This window comes from Drosophila hydei, unplaced genomic scaffold, assembly GCF_003285905.1.
Source record: "Drosophila hydei strain 15085-1641.00,03,60 unplaced genomic scaffold, DhydRS2 tig00008114-arrow-pilon, whole genome shotgun sequence".
In the NCBI taxonomy this organism is placed as follows: domain Eukaryota; kingdom Metazoa; phylum Arthropoda; class Insecta; order Diptera; family Drosophilidae; genus Drosophila; species Drosophila hydei.
Window position 1 is genome coordinate 6,029,209 of NW_022045827.1, and position 16,803 is coordinate 6,046,011.

General features: G+C 40.7%; 2 protein-coding genes across 2 annotated transcripts; both read left to right on the forward strand.

The window, feature by feature from the left end:
• The first annotated feature begins 1,018 nt into the window (after positions 1–1,018).
• On the forward strand, positions 1,019–1,892 carry LOC111600590 (transmembrane emp24 domain-containing protein 5). Its single transcript, XM_023316781.2, has one exon. The coding sequence runs from the start codon at positions 1,084–1,086 to the stop codon at positions 1,780–1,782; it is 699 nt and encodes a 232-aa protein (XP_023172549.1). The 5' UTR covers positions 1,019–1,083; the 3' UTR covers positions 1,783–1,892.
• Positions 1,893–12,704: 10,812 nt separating this feature from the next.
• On the forward strand, positions 12,705–15,524 carry LOC111600594 (cell division cycle 7-related protein kinase). The gene has a single exon (XM_023316787.2). It carries the CDS (start codon positions 13,039–13,041, stop codon positions 15,433–15,435), a length of 2,397 nt encoding a protein of 798 aa, XP_023172555.2. The 5' UTR covers positions 12,705–13,038; the 3' UTR covers positions 15,436–15,524.
• Positions 15,525–16,803: the final 1,279 nt, after the last annotated feature.

The window sequence follows — 16,803 nt, forward strand, 5'->3', positions numbered from 1 at the left end:
GCACAGCCAACAACACGAAGAGCTCAAAAAAAATGTAGAAAATTCAAAACTAAACTATAAAAAAAATGTTGTGCAAAACCGCTGCACACGTGGGCAAACAAAACCATGTGTGACGGTGTGTGGGTGTGTTGGGTTTGTGTGCGTGTCTATTTGCAAAGTTTCTTTTGGGCAAACGCGGCTTTTGCCGGCGTCGTCGGCGTCGCCAACAGTTTTGAGCCACAAAAAAAACGAGAAGAAATATATAGTTACGCCCACTTGCCAGTCACCTGCCACGCCCATGCGCGAGACATGCAACTGCCACAGCAGCCGCAGCCGCAGCAGCAGCCCAGCATAAATTTCCATTACCGTTGACAAATATTTACACATCGACCTCAATTCATATTCTTTTTGATGCAGTTGCTTTTAGCTGCTGCTGCTGCTGCTGCACTCGGTTTGTGTGACGGCATGGCGGTGCAGGTGCAAGATATGACTGCGCAAATGTATGCTATTTATACCCTGTAACCGATGAATACCTTTAAACTGATGGGGTATGCTGAAGAGTTATGTGTAGCAGTCGCTAGTTGACATCAACTGAATTGAAAGTGCTTCGTCTTTATATTAGCTTTCTTATGCGATAATCTATTCGATAATTTTAAAGATCGATAAATATATATTGTTGTTTATTTTACTTTATTAAAGACAAATTCTTTAAGCTGTCAAATATGTTTATGTGTGTCATAAATTTGCTGAAAGGCACCTGCTTTTAAGTAGTAATCGATAATTATCGATTATAAGTATGAGATTATAAGGGAAGAGGCATCAAACTTGTATTATACATATTCAAATATGAGCTCCATTCACCAAAAGCCTAGCAAGCGAATTACCTGGTACATCATAGTCGAGCAATACCCATAAAAGCACCCAGACTAGTTTATATTGGGGCAGTTATAGCCAGCAGTCGCTGAGCTATTACTTAAGAGCCACAGTAGGCGTTGCTTGAGTGGGCTGGGTGGCGAGCTGTCAGAAGGGTCTGTTGGACGAATTGACAATCGTTGAAACGATTTTCCGGTTACGCTTAGAATATAACATTTATAAAGCCAAAAAATGTTCCAAATCGCAGACTGCTCTTTGTGGCTATCGTTGTTGCTGCTGGCTTTGGTGCACGGTGGCCAGTCGGAAGTGTTTCAGCATCGCTTGACCATCTTTGCGGAAGCGGGACGCATGGAATGCTACCATCAGGCTGTGGCTGCCACCGAGATAATTATGCTGGAGTATCAGGTGATATACGGTGGCCAGGGCGAGACGCACATCAACTTCAATCTGATGGATCCGCATCGCAGAATCCTCGTCACAGATCACAAGCAGCAAGGCCAGAAGCACAGGCTGGACGCCAACGAGACGGGCATCTATAAATTGTGCTTCGACAATACGATTAGCACGTTCAATCAGAAAATTGTTGTCTTCAATTTGGAGATAGCCGCGGCCAATCACGAGGAGCTGGAGCGCCAGCTGCTCATCAAGGAGATGACCTCGGACTATCATTTCGATCGCACCTATACCCATATGCACGACTATGTCACCAAAATTGGGGTGAATATGATGCGCGCGCGTCAGACACAGGACTATATACGCACGCTGGAGGCCAGGGATCGCAAGCTGGCCGAGTCTAGCTTTACCATGGTCAACAATTGGTCCTGTGCCCAGTTCATAGCCATGATTGTTGTTGGCATGCTGCAGGTCTTTATGCTGCGCAGCATTTTCAACACCGATGGCCGTTTTTACAATTTGTGGAAGAAATTCTGAATTAAGCTTAAGGTTTAATTGAAAATATGTTCGAAAATCCATTTGTGAAATAAAGTTCAATGGATCACAGAGATTTCTATAGTAACAGCAGCGGGGTCGAACTTTAAGTGTGGTTTCTCAGCGCTAAGCTTGGAGGCGTACAAGAGTGACTAAAGATAGTTAATAAGGTCTACTGTAGCTCTGTGAGTTTATTGATCTAATATGAATTTAAGCTCAGCTGTGTATAGTTTGATTACTGAGGCTTAATCAGTTTGTACATTAGAAAAAGTAAATCATTTAAGTTGATCAGTTAAGTGCAATAGAAAAATAAATAAAAATAAATAAAAACTAAAATAGCTTTAGATATTACGTTTATTCTGACTTTATTTTAATACTAAATCTGTGCCCTTATGTATGAAGTAGCGCTTCATTCAGTAGTTTAACTTTTCGGCTAGTTGCCGTCGACTGTTCTGCAACTTCTTCAGTACTGAGTGCTGCTGCTTAAGCTGAACTGCTCTAAGTATCGTAGCAACGCTGAGGCTACTCAGAGCAGCTCGAGGCACCAGATGATTGAGCTAAAGAGATCTGTGCTGAACTGTTTTCGAATGTTCTTCAGCCACTCCACTTGAAGGCGTGAATATCATATTCATGTTTGACTTCTGTCTGTTGTCTTAGTATTAGCTCAATGCAACTAATTCAACTGGCCTAGCATCTTGCTAAATTTCTCCTAATGCCTACAAGTTCGGTAGATCAAATTACAAATATTCTTGACTCCAATTTTCTTGAGTCCTTAAAGAGTGCAATGTTATAGATAACTTTAGCATCAGCTGCAATATAATTATCGTAAATACTAATGCTTGATCACAGCCAGCGCTGTGTCGTCCCTGATTATCATTTGCAATTTATTCATCGCATACATTAACAAACATAACAGTTGTTTGTAAGTTTATTTATCTTTTAAAATGCGTTAATTTTCAGCATTTTATGCAACACAAACTTGACTCTATGTGAACACATGTTTTGTCTATTGCCAAAAACCCTTCTCCCAGCGCTGCTACAGGCTCAATCCATCAATGTTCTTTTCGATAGCCCACAAAATTTGTCAGGACTTGAAATAAAATTTGTGCAGCAAACTCTGACATATATATAATGCGCACGCCTCTAAACCACTGAGCTACGCCCACCATTTGACATCGAGTTTGAGCCGGTCGTGTGTCTCAGCTTTAAGAGTGACTAAGATGTGGCAGCTGCCACAATAAGAATTAAGCCCAAAATGGTGAAGGTCAACCACAGAAATGGCTCATGAATTATTAAAAACGAGGCAGAAGTGTGGCAAAAGTTGCCACTACTTGACCCCAAGCTAAGGGGCTCCAAACAATGATTGCCAAATGGCAGACGTCGCCATTGCCACGCCTCTAGAACTGAAGCGAGCTGAACCGAACCGCAAGACCCAAAAGATGTTTTGACATGCAGACAACTAACTGTAGGCAATTGCTTGGCCACAGCTGACCAGGCAAGAGTGGAGCGCCTGCTGCCTGCTCCCTGCTCCAAGTAGCACTTTAAATTAATGAACTGAGATTAAGCAAGACAAATTGTTGTTGCTCTACAAATTCTCTATAAAGGCAAATTGTTTTTCGCCCGAATCGAGCTGCAGGCAAAAAATTTATTATTTTTGTTTGCTGCCTGGCCTCAAAAGAAAATTTACAATTTACTGTTATTGATATTTTGTGGCAGGCAACAGCAGCAGCAGCAGAAGCCGAGCAGAGCAGAGCAGAGTAACAAGAATTGCAATTAAGAATTTAAGCGCAAAACGTGGCCACAGCTTGCTGCAGCATCGATTGCCTTTCAGGCCAGTTGTCAACGCCCATGGAAACAAATTTACAACTGTTTGGAGACAAAATAAATTTTGCATTACATTTGGCTGCCCAAAACGCTCTTGCAGCTCTTTCAGTTCCTCTACTTTCACTGCGATACGAATCTCATGTGTGCATGCAATGCAGCCAATTGTAAAGTTTTCGCTTGCTGCTGCTGCTGCTGCTGCTTTGTCACAGGAACTGTGTTGGATTCTCTTCTCTTTTTTTGGCTACTGCAGAAAATATTCATTGAATTTCCTAGTGACAAACGACAAGTTGTCACTCACTGACGAGAAAGAGTAGTAAATCGAAGCTTAAATACCCTATATAGAATATGCAGATGCGAGAAGGGGCTTGTGAAGGGATTCTCATGTGAAATAAATGTGGAAAATGAGAGTAAAAGAGAGAGAGAGAGGAAGAGACAAAGAGATACAGTTAAAGTGGGATAGAGAGAGAGAGGCTATGAGAGATACAGATAGAGTGAGAGAGAGAGGGTAATACATAGAGCGAGAAAGAATCGGAAGCAGCGAAGAACTAGAGGGATACAGAGAAAGAGAGAGAGAGAGAGAGAGAGAGAGAGAGAGAGAGAGAGTAAGAGGGAGAGAGAGGGAGAGGCTTATACATAGAGCGAGAAAGAAGCAGCGAAGAATTAGAGAGATACATAAAAAGAAAGAGAGAGAAAGAAAGAGAGGCAGACATAAATAGAGACAGAAAGATGGAGGCATAGAGGTAAATAGATAAAAAGACAGAGATATAGAGATATAGATATATAGAGATATAGAGACATAGAGACATAGAGATATAGAGATATAAAGATATAGAGATTTAGAGATATAGAGAGAATTGGAAGACACCCCAAGAGAGGAAGCAGCACAGAATTAGAGCAGAAAAAAATACGCATAGAGAACGAGAAGGAGCGAGAGACCACAAAGAGACAGGTAGACAGAAGAGAAGTAGAAAGAGAGAGGGAGAGCTCAGAAGACTGAGGTCTACATCTAATCAGATATAGACATAAAAGGAGAGAAAGAGAGAGAGAGAGAGAGTCACGATGTAGCCAGGTAGACAGACAGCTCTGGGCTTGCCTCAGCTAATGAAAGAAGATTGAAGAGAAGTTAGATAAAGTCAGAGTGCCTGACACATAGATAATATTGATTATACGTAGAAAAACTTGCTTAAATTGAAAATGTGAAGTCAGAAACGAGTTATATTAGACAAAGCAAATATTGCTAACAGCCATGATCTAAGGTTCCCCACCACTCAGAGAAGCACTTTTATGCTTACTTAATGCACTCGACTACCCCATCTGCTCTGCTTTATATATTGAGCGATTAAGCTGTGCTACCCTTGATAGTTGGACGAAAAATAAAAAAAAACAAAAAAGCAACAGAATTTTCAAGTTGTTGAACAGCAAACAAATTTATTACCTTATGCTGCATGCATGAGCTACTGTTAATATAAATTCCAATCAAATGCTGTGAGAGCGGAGTACAATGCTGAGTTGTGCGGACATTACGATTGCGCCATAAGACAGGGAACTCAAAGTTCGACTGCCGCGCTGCAATATAAATAAGCAATTTGCAACAGCAACAACAACAGCAGCAGCAGCAGCCACATAAAACGCAATGAAGCAACCATTTCTTCCAAGTTTTTTTCCCGTTTTTTTTGTGGCAGCAAATTACACGACAAATAAAAGTGGAATCTGTATGGGGCAGCAGTAGCAGCAACAACTGACACTGGTTGCAAGGACATTTTGCGCAGCTTTAGCCAAAGCGCTTCAAAGTGCTTCTTAACGAAGCTTAAAAGCAATGCCAACAGCAACAGCAACAGCAACAGCAACAACAACAGCAACAGCAACAGCAACAACAACAACTGTTGCAGCTCCGAAATTGCTGTTGCTTGCTGCCTGGGCGAACAGCCAACAGACCACGCCCACAACAGCCTGACAAGTTTACAGCAAAGCTGCTGCTGCTACTGCTGTTGTTGTTGTTGTTGTTGTTGTTGTTGTTGTTGTTGTTGTTAATAATGTTGTTGCTGATGTTCAGTGAAGCATGCCAAAGTTGTCGTGGTCGTTGCGGCTATTAAATAGGTTTACTAAGGCTCCTCAAAGGTTGCCGCACGAAATTCAACTGGATTTGGTTAATGTGTAACGGCTACTTATGGTTAACTTGAGCCTTCTCCTCGCAACAGCTACTAAAGCCTAACCATATTTGGTTGAGGCAAGGCGAAGCAGCAAGTGCCTGCGGCTCAGCCAATATTGAATGATGCTTTAAGATGCTTATATCAGGAATTGTGATCCCAGATTAATATGCGCTCAATTTGGTAGACTAAACAAGTGTGGGATAGATTTTCAACTTGATTTTCTAGTTTCGATAGGATTTTACATAACTTTTTATACTTGTTCAGAGGTGCATATATTGATATATTTATATATTGCTTGCTATCTATCCTGATTTCCATTTGTTCGAATGTCTGTGTGAACTCAATGCTTTGAAGCTTGAGACTTTATTGGCTTTGAAATACATGGTGTATGTGGAATGCATGGAATACATGGAATAGATGGAATACATGGAATACATGGAATACATGGAGTACATGGAATAAGGGGAATACATGGAATGTGTGGAATAAATGGAATGCATGGAATGTGTGGAATAAATTGAACGTATGGAAAGCAGGAATACATATAATAAATGAAATACATGGAATAAGTGGAATACATATACAAAATGAAACATATGGAATAAGTGGAATACATATACAAAATGAAACATATGGAATAAGTGGAATACATATACAAAATGAAACATATGGAATAAGTGGAATTCATGGAATACATGGAATAGATGGAATGCATGGAATACATGGAGTACATGGAATAATTGGAATAATTGGAATACATGGAATGTATGGAATAAATGGAATGTATGGAAAACAGGAATACATATAAGAAATTAAATACATGGAATAATATAAAAAATGAAACACATGGAATAAGTGGAATTCATGGAATACATGGAATACATGGAATGCTTGGAATACATGAAACACCCTCAAACCTCGTACCTTTAAATAGTAATGTATGAAGATTTTTTTGGTTGGGGGCAACACCATCTCATGTCTTACGGTATCAGCTCTCTGACTACTACTTATGATGCTATTAAATTTAGAAAGTTGCAGTTTGAAATAAACATTCGAAAAGGTTGGAAGGTTTGCTTAGCTAACCTCTGGATAAATTTAACTGCAGAAACCGCAAAAATTGTCAAGTGAAATGTTATTGGAACTCCACGTCAGATCCATATATAAATGTTATATATTTACGCCCACATCCTGTGCAGTTCAAGCTGACAGTTGGTACTACTACTACTACTTGGTAACTTGACAAAAATATTATTTAAGCCCACGCCTTGGCTTTAAGAAATCAAAAAGAAATTTCATATAATATAAAGCAGGATAACATCAAGTTGACCGCGTCTACAGAGCTTCAAGTCATATTTTTTATTTCTTCTTAAGTTACGTTTATTAAGTAATTTTCCTGGTATTTCAGCATTTGAACAGCTAGCGAAAGAGTAACTTTTCCAGCGAACCCGCCTTCATCTATTTAAAAGCCCAGCCCCACTCAAGACCAACAAAGCGACAGAAATTTAATCAAAACGGAAGGCGAACTAATTTAATAAGCCACCAAACGTTGCTTACAAATGAAGCTATAAAGACTTCCGCTTGCTTTGAGCGCCCAAGCACAAGGACTTAGTGCAGGATATTCACTATTTTGACGGTATAAACACAAGAATTCCGGCATACGATGAGCGCATTGTAGTGGTGCCTGGGCTGAGGCGCACACAGCGAAGGCGTTTCTATCTACCTACTCCGTGTACCCTTAACCCTAGCCACTCAGCAATTCCATTTCGAAAGCAACCGAAAAACGTAAATGGAATGCTTTTCACCTGGCCGCAATCTGGGCATCTTCGATGAGTGTGGTAAGGCGCTGCTATTAGATACGTCGCAGCTCGACTCGACACGACACGACTTTACCTTCATTTGCGGTTAATTTCGTCTTAGAGCGCTGCGCGTTATCCTTGCAATCCTTGCTCCAAAAGTCCTTACCAACTGTCACAAGTAAGCGGCAGTGGTGCGTGGCAATTGAAGTGCAACCTCCACGGGCAAAAGTTGTTTGGCTTAGTGCAGCTTTCGCCCACGCTGTCCTTGTTGCTGTCCCTGTCTGGCGTTTAGCTTTTATTCGCCTAATTTCCGCTGCGGCACCCGCATCCCGGCGCTAATTGACGCCGCTTAGCGTCAACCGAAAATCTATAAACATGAAACACAGCACAGCCACTGAGACGCGTCCTTGTGACCCGGCACGAGGCGCCTCCCTACCTCGGCTGCAGCGTCGCTTACTTGTTTTATGTGCGCGTCCTTAAGCATAATAAATCTGTTTATCTCTGTGTGCTTAATGGCTGCCAATGTCCTGGCATTGTCCTCGGCCCGCTTAAAACTTGCTGCTGCCTTACCTGGCAAGACGATAAAAACTTAGCTTGCGCCTTTTGTGGCTGCCGTCGATACCCTCGCCAAGGGAAGACATTTCAATTTTGTCATTAAATATGTAAGCATTTTTTTATTGCTCTTAATTGTAGCTCATTTATTTTATGAATATTTTCTTTGTAGTAAATGAGCTCCTTATAAGCCTGATTTAAGGCTTTTTCGTATTGAATTTTAACACATGGATAACACGTCTCATATGGCTTTAACTTAAAGTCTGTAATTATCCTTAAGATAAGCTAATCATTATTTTAAAATATGTTGAGTCTGTATATATGAAGTTCTGTATAAAAAGCAATTATGTTCTATATAAAATAAATTCTTCTCGCTTCTATTAACATATTTCCCAACTTTCTACTAAATCCTTTAGCTACCATATTTCTCCACTCAACCTAATTTCTATAACATTGAACCTTAAAGCGTATTTTAACTTCGTCTTAATTCCTTTTCTTCAGTCGGCTCAAAAGAGATATTTTTTCTTTCTTTCCCTGTTTATGTTTAAAAATTTGTCAGTCAAATTTGTGCGCTATTTGTTCAGCTTATGCCAGACAGAAGTTGGCAAAATAAAGATTTACTTTCTGGAATCTTAAGAGCCTGAATTGAATTTCAAGCGCCACAAAGTGAAAAAATTCGACTTGTTCATTTCCTTTGAGGCTTTAGCAACAGCGCACGGAACCGACCCAAGCAGGACAACATCGCGTGACCGCCTACAACTTTCATTTCACTGCTCTGCAATCGCATCCAATCCAATCCGTTCGCTGTCTGTGGTCGAGCCAGTGGACACCGCAGACAACTCCCAAGTTTCGCGTCCAAACTCGAAGGAAACCGCAAAATGGCAAAACAATCAACATGCAACGAGTCGAGTGTTGGACTACATTGTCCTACATGTGTGTGATATATATAGATGTGTATATATGCTGTGTGTGTGTGTCTGCAGGATGTGTGCACCGGCAAAAAGTGTGAACAACGAACAAAGGAAGAAGGTGGCAATTGTTTGGATTGACAAGCGAATCCAACTGCAGTTGCCAAAAGAAAATCGAATCGGTTAGTCAAATTACCAGTGGAGAATGTGGCCACAACTTTATCAGGCGTTGTTTTAACTGCATTTACTCCTGGATTACAGGAGTGTGAACAGAGACGGTGTCTCTAACTACGCTGAAGGCTTTAACTATGCGAACTAGTTGGTGTAGTTTGAATCTTAATATGTATATTAGGATAATAAGCTGTTCGTACAACATTTCCACAAACGTGGCACCATAGAAAGATTCAAGTTTCAGTCGGCAAATGAAAAAGTAGAGACAGCACAAAAAATGGCAAATTGCTGCAATATTCTGATTTAATGAAAAAACAAAGAGTTTCAAATGTCCCCATCCCCACATACAAATATATAATAATAATAATAGCTCAGCAGTAAATAGATTATATGATACTTTTGTAGAGGAAGAAAAAAGATTCTTTTTTTTTTCAATCTGATCGGTAATATAAATTTTATTTTTGTTGACCTAAATTCAACTCTCTGTGTTAACATATTATAAAAATAAACTATTTCCAAACAGTATTCCAAATATTATATCTTGACTCAAAGAAGTTAAGGCAGAAGAAAAAGCAATTAAAATAAATGAATAATTAGATCTAAGGATAATTTTCGAACATGTTTTGAATTATTAATGACAAAGGCAAAACATTTCTATTACTAATTTCGTTTTTTAAAATTTAACATAATTTAAATCCCATTTACAGTTAGATGTATATCTGAAAAAAAGCCAAAAAATATAGACTTTTGCACTTTTGTATTAAAAAGTGTCGAAAGAAGGAAAAGTCTAGTTCTTGCCTAAATAAACTTAGTTAAAATATTTTAAAGCATCGAACTCACAATGCCAGAAAGAAAAATCTAATTCTTGGCTAACAAAAATTCGAAAAAGTAACTCAAAGTTTGGAACTCAAAATGCCAGAAGGAAAAAAACATATTTTTGGCTAAAAAATTTCAACACATTTTGTTGGCCTAAGTCTTATTCATTTATTATAAAGTATAATATGTATAATATATATATAAGTATAATATAAGTATAATATATTATAGAGTAAAATAAATAAAACTAAGTTTTCAATAACAAAAACATGCCCAATTTTGAGGCAAGCCCAAAACTAGTTGAATAGAAATGAAATCAAACATTTTTAAAGCTTTTTTCTGGGCGTTGCAACAAATCCAATTACTACTCTCAAAGTATTTGTGGATAATACAAGTTGCCCTAAGCTTATTAAAGCGCTTAAATGGAAATAAAACAAAACAAGCGCAAAGTTTGCGTGTTGCCCATGTGCCCACGTCTCTGGCTGTGCCGCTGCTATGCCTGCCTACTTCCGTTGCCTTTGCAACGGTGCTGCCCCGCCCACTTCAGCTGCGAGTCTAGCTAATTCATTTTGTACTTAATTGTATTTCTAGTTTCTCAATTTAGGAGTCGAGTGTCTGTTGTACAAATCCAATTCACAATTGGCCGAAAAACTTTGTGTGTCTACGAGTTCGCGCCGTTTGCCTGTTACTACGCGCAGGCCAAGGAAATTCTTGGTCAGAAGACTTTGATGAAGTTTGCCAACGGCCAGCAGCCCCTCGCTCACCCCCGCGCGTCCCACCGGAAGTGGCAGCCAAAAGTCGAGCGTCAAGTGCTCCACTGTGTTGTGTTCGCTGCCAATTGGCAATTGTTTTCCTCTGAAGTGGGTAAGTAGTAAAATCTGACAGTTAAAGCCTTAAACTAGGCAACAATATCGAACGTCGTAATTTCCAACTAAATTTCTGCTATTTGCACTTGAGTCAAAGCTGCAATTGGCACTAACTTGAAACTTTTATAATAAGCGCATTGAATTTCATTTAATATGGGCACAATGTGAAGAAGTCTAAAGTTACAGACTGCAAAATACTCTGTTAAAAGTTCTTTAGATAGATAGCTGAAGTTTCTCAGTCTCCTATTGAAATGCCATTATACTTCACCTTAATTTAGTACTTAGTGTAGCAGGATGCTAAAAGGCATTGATTGATATCAATTTAATAATTTGGCCAATTTGAATTTCTTTTGGAATGTTGAGAGCTTTCGACTCTCAGCTTTTGTCAAGCAGCAAGTTGTATGCAAACGATTTTTAAATATATTCATTGCATCCAAGTTTTTGGAAAAATTTACTAAAAGATTTTTGGGGCGCGGAGTAGCTAAAGAATCGGTGGGCGTGGCAGGCAATGGCAGCTGTTGCCGCATGGCGAAACTTTGGACATCAAATGAAAAAGAAGTGGACTGGAGGCAGCTGATGTTGACAAGGCCCAAGAGACGGTGCTGGGCTGGGCTGTGTTGGCTGGGTGGTAAATGGTGACAGTTTAAGTGTCGACTGTGTAACGGTAAATTGCATGCAAAAGTTGACGCTAGATGGCGCCAGTCGTGCCATTACAAAACTAGCATCAGCTGTGTCGCGCTTGTGCCATTTAATACAGCTAACTGTGTGTGTGTGTGTGTGATTGTGTTGTGTGTGTGTGTGCAGTATGTAATATAAAATGGAAATGTGATTAGGAATTATTTATTTACTAATTTAAGTGTGCTTTAGTTAAGCAAGAAATAATTATGTTTGCCTTAAATGTTTATGTTGTTGAAAGGGTAATAAATTATAAAAATAAGTACAAAGTGTAGAACTTACTCTCGATTAATTAAGATGTTGCTTTTCAGCCTTTCTAACAGCCTGACTGCTGCCCCAGCGGCTGGCCGTTTCTAGTTAATTATTTCAATAAGAAATTAATATTCTTTTATTTTTAAACATTTATTTACGCTGAGAGAAAGTTAGCTACAGCTTAGCTTTCAGTTAATGTAGCCTTAACACTTTCAAGTAAAAAGGACATTGCTAATTTGTTCCAAAGATAAAAAAGGACTATGTATACGCAGCAATCTTGTGTGCCAGTCGATAAACATTTCTATTGAGGGCACATGCAATTTTTGTAGAATAAATTTGTTGAGAAAAGTTCAATCAAACAATTATATTTACATGGAACATATTTTCGATTTAAAAGGAACATGTGTCATGTGGAACTGTCAGTAAACAACTCAATGCCTTGATTTGTATGCAATCCTAGGCAGTAAGCCTGCGCCTAAGGATCACAATGTAAAAACCGTCTACGTGAAAGGATGCAAAGTTAAAGCGCAGTTCAAGCAGCAATTGGAGCAGATACTGAACAATGCTCACACACTTCATTTAGAGCTCTAAAGTGCCACAAAGCAAAGGCAAGCTTCAAGCCTGAAATTCATGAAACCATAAAGTCAATGCTTACCAAGCTAAAGTTAGATTGATATATAAGAAAAATGGAATATGTAAAGTTCAGTGTACTCTTTTTTATTATCAAAGATAGATGCACAGCTTTTGCATTCCAAACTCTAAACAGTTTCTCAAGGATTTCATTCCGAAAAGCTGTAAGGGAAGGGCGCTTCGTGAGGACAATAATTAAATCATGTTTACTTTGTGTCGGAAACAAAAAACGAAATGTAAGCAGAAGCATTATATCAGAAATGTTGATAGTATCGTACTGGTGTTTCAGTTGGACAGTTGATATCTGGGCTTTTGTTGTCAAAATCAGAAAGTTTAGTATTTGTTTCTGAATAGTCTTTGATCATTTTAAAAAACTCGACATTTTCTAGCACAAAATTCAAACACAAATTCCGTACGAAATTATTGTGTTTTTGTGGTATGCGCCAAGTTGCTTAGCGCCTTACGCAAAGCATCCACAAAACAAAAAAAAAAATCATATCCAGTGCCGTTCCCCGTACCAAGAAGAAAACCGAAATTCCTGCCGGAGCGATCAGACTCTGCATTGTCTCGACAAACGTATCCTTATCATAGGGGACACAGCTGTAAATGGAACGTGCAAATGTTTACTAAATTTTTAATGGATAGAATGGACAAAAAATTACAGCAACAACAGCAGCAGCAGCAGCACCAGCAGCACCAGCACCAGCAACAGCAACATCTACGTCAACATATGCAAGCCCAACCGCACTCGCATATGCATTCACACTCGCATTCGCATCAGCAGCAGCAGCAGCAGCATCAACAGCAACAGAACCAGCATCATTCGCAACATCAGCATCAGCATCATCATTCGCACTCGCATTCACATACCTTTCACTGCAGTCAGCAACATAAGCCACTGACGCATCCCTTGCAGGCCAAGCTGGTGGCTCTTGAGGCGAAGCTGAAGCAAGGCTCTGGATCAAATTTAACAGCAGCAACGGCTGGCTTAGCAACATCATCTGCCACGACGGCAATGGCAGCAGCAGCAGCAGCCACGCCAACATCGGCAACAAACAGCAAGAAGTCGCATCAGCAACAACAACAACAACAGTTTTCCACTCGTTCGGTGGGCTTGAAGGAGTCGGCTGGCAGGGAGCGTGAGCGTGATCGTGGCAATTGCAAGTATGAGGCCAGCATGGGCATGTTGGGGCGTTACTGCGTGTCAAACACTGTTGGAGGTGGCGGTGGCGGTGGCGGTGTGGCCGGTGCTCAACAACAGGTGGCGCCACAGCAGGTGCTGCCCGTGCTGCCGCTGTTGACGCAAGTGCAGCGTGTGAACAACGACTTGACGGATAAATTGTCCCGCATGGCACGGCGCAATACAATTAAATTCAGAGAACTAGCCGCCCTACAGGTACAGGACAAGAACACAGAGGCGCTGCAAGAGCTACAGACATCCATACCGGAGATATCGAAAATCTTCGATGTACATTGTCGGATTGGCAGCGGCACCTTCTCCACCGTGCTCCTGGGCACTCTGCAGCGTGAACGGCAGCTGCCGGAGTCGCAACGTCGTCGCTTCGCGATCAAACATCACAATCCAACCAACCATCCGGAGCGCATCTTGCGCGAATTAGAGTGCATGTTTCGCATGGGCGGCGACCACAATGTGATTGGCATCAATTGTTGCATACGCTACAACGATAATGTGGCCTTTGTGATGCCCTTCATGAGCCACGATCGCTTTCATGACGTCTATCGCAATCTGAGTCTGTTCGAGGTGAAGGACTACTTGCGCAATCTCCTGATTGCGCTGCGCCACGTCCACAAGTTCAATGTCATCCATCGGGATGTGAAGCCGAGTAATATATTGTATAATCGTCGGACGGGCAAATTTTTGCTGTGCGACTTTGGCCTGGCGCAGCGCCTGGCCGACGATGGCAGCTTGATTCAGGCATCGGATCTGAGCGGTGCCGCCGCCCTGCTGCGCGATATGGACGCGGCACAGCAGCAACTGTTGCGTCACGAGGGCTACAGCGTTCAGGCTGAGGACGAGGCAGCCGCTGCACATCGCCAGCATGCCGATTCGGAGCGACGAATGCGTGCAGCTGGCGGTGGCACCACCGCCTTCGGTGAGTCGTCCAATCTGCTGCTGCAGGAGCCGACCAAAAAGGATTTGGCCGCACAGAAGGCGGACACCCAGCGATTGATTAATCGCCTGCGCTACACGAACGGCAATGTGGATCCAAACAACTACGTGGTATCCACGAATAATACGCGTAAAGAGATGCATGCCTCGAGGGCCGGCACACCTGGCTATCGCCCGCCGGAGGTGCTGTTGCGCTATCCGCACCAGACGACAGCGGTGGATGTGTGGGCAGCTGGTGTGATAATGCTATCAATGCTATCCTCGCTGCATCCGTTCTTCAAGGCGCCCAACGATTGTGCCGCTCTATCGGAGATAATGAATCTCTTTGGCGATTTGCAGGTGCGCAAGACGGCCTTCATGCTGGATCGCCTTGTGCTGATCACCCAAAAGGTGGCCGCATTGGATTTGCGACGCGTCTGCATGCGTTTCCGTTATGCAAATCACTTTCTGTCGCCCGAGGTGCAGCGACGCCATCGTCGCGCCGATGGCAACACCGAGCTGTGTCGCCACTGCGAACAGCCCACGTTCAATTGCATTTGCAAGCACAGCAGCCACATACTAGAGACCTACGATGGCCTGGATATGTTCCCGCTGCAGGCATACGATCTGCTTAGCCGCCTGCTCGAAGTGAATCCGCAGAAACGCATCTCAGCCGACGAGGCGCTAAAGCATCCGTTTTTCAATGAACATCATCGCCTCATCAGCGGCGTACCGTTTAGCCAATTCACAGCGCCTGTTGCCGCTCTGCGGTCACGGGAGTCGCTGCAGGCAACCGGTTCGCGTTCCCTAACGCCGTACATCTCCTACCCGCCGGGCGTCAAGCAAATGGCCGCAGTAGAGCTGGGCAACAATCGTACGGCAGCCACATCGACAACCCATGTTTGAGAGTCAATCGCATATATACAGTTCTTTTCGCGTTTTTGTACGGCCGTCGCCCATACGGGTGCTAGCAAATTTTCAATTGAAAAACCGCCAAAAAAAAAAAAGGAAAACTAACCGAGAAATACCAAAAAAAAAACCACGATCACGAAAGCGAATTCCAAGTCGAGTCGTGTCCCGAAATTTGAAATGTTAAAAACCTTCCAAATTTCCGCTAGCAATTAAATAAGAGTTTTGATGTTTTGTTCTTTTTACCGGTTTTCAAAATTTTTCATTTGTTTTCTTTCCCATCAAATATATATATATATATATATATATATATATATATATATATATATATATATATATATATATATATATATATATATATATATATATATATATATATATATATAATTGAGCATTTGAACTTATCAGATTTATCATCTGCCTAAGTATGTAAGTATGTCTATATATATATATATATATATGTAAGTATGTCTATATATATATATATATAGACATACTTACATACTTAGGCAGATGATAAATCTGATAAGTTCAAACGCTCAATTAGTTCGAGCTCCTGTCAAATATTGTCCCCTGTTTCAGGCGGAGACAACGAATCATTTGATTTTTTCTTTCAGTTTTTAATTAATTTAATATTAGGCATATATCAAGATCTAGCACATAAAATATCTTGATTCAAAATATGCATTTTAGTGCTTCAATTAATATTTCTTAAGTTATTTTTGTAGCTCATTCATCTGATCCTGAGAACCGCTCTGAGTACCCCCAACCAGCATGAGTGTATGGTAACTCATACAAAGATCGCTGCATTCTGATATCAGCACAGATCGCTCTTCTCATCCAATTAGCTTTGATCAGCTTAGATTTATAGCAATAGTTAGTATGCAACATCTGTTCCAAGAAGCCTTGCCTGTTCTGTGCTCCAGCCTCAGTTACACTCACTCAAAATAAGCTTTGCTAGACTATGACATTATTTCTGCTTTCTTTAAAATGTATCATGTAATTACAGATATCTGTTTGTTTATATATATATATTGAGTCTCCTGATTTCTCCGCTATTGCATTTTTCTAAACAAGTATATTATATTTTTCTATATAAATATTCTATATATATTATATAATATTACAAAATGTAAAAGGAAAATGTAATTTAGCACATTTTCTCATTACTTAACATATATATTCAACTACAGTCTCTATCTCTCTGTCTCTTCCGCACTCTGTCTCCATCCCTTCCTTCATGTAAATACTCTTAATATAATTTCTTTAGCTTACTTGCATTATTTTTTATGCACTGCACCTAATCTTCTATATTTGCATTTGCATTTGCATTTATCACATTTTCTGACATCAATTCCCAATGTA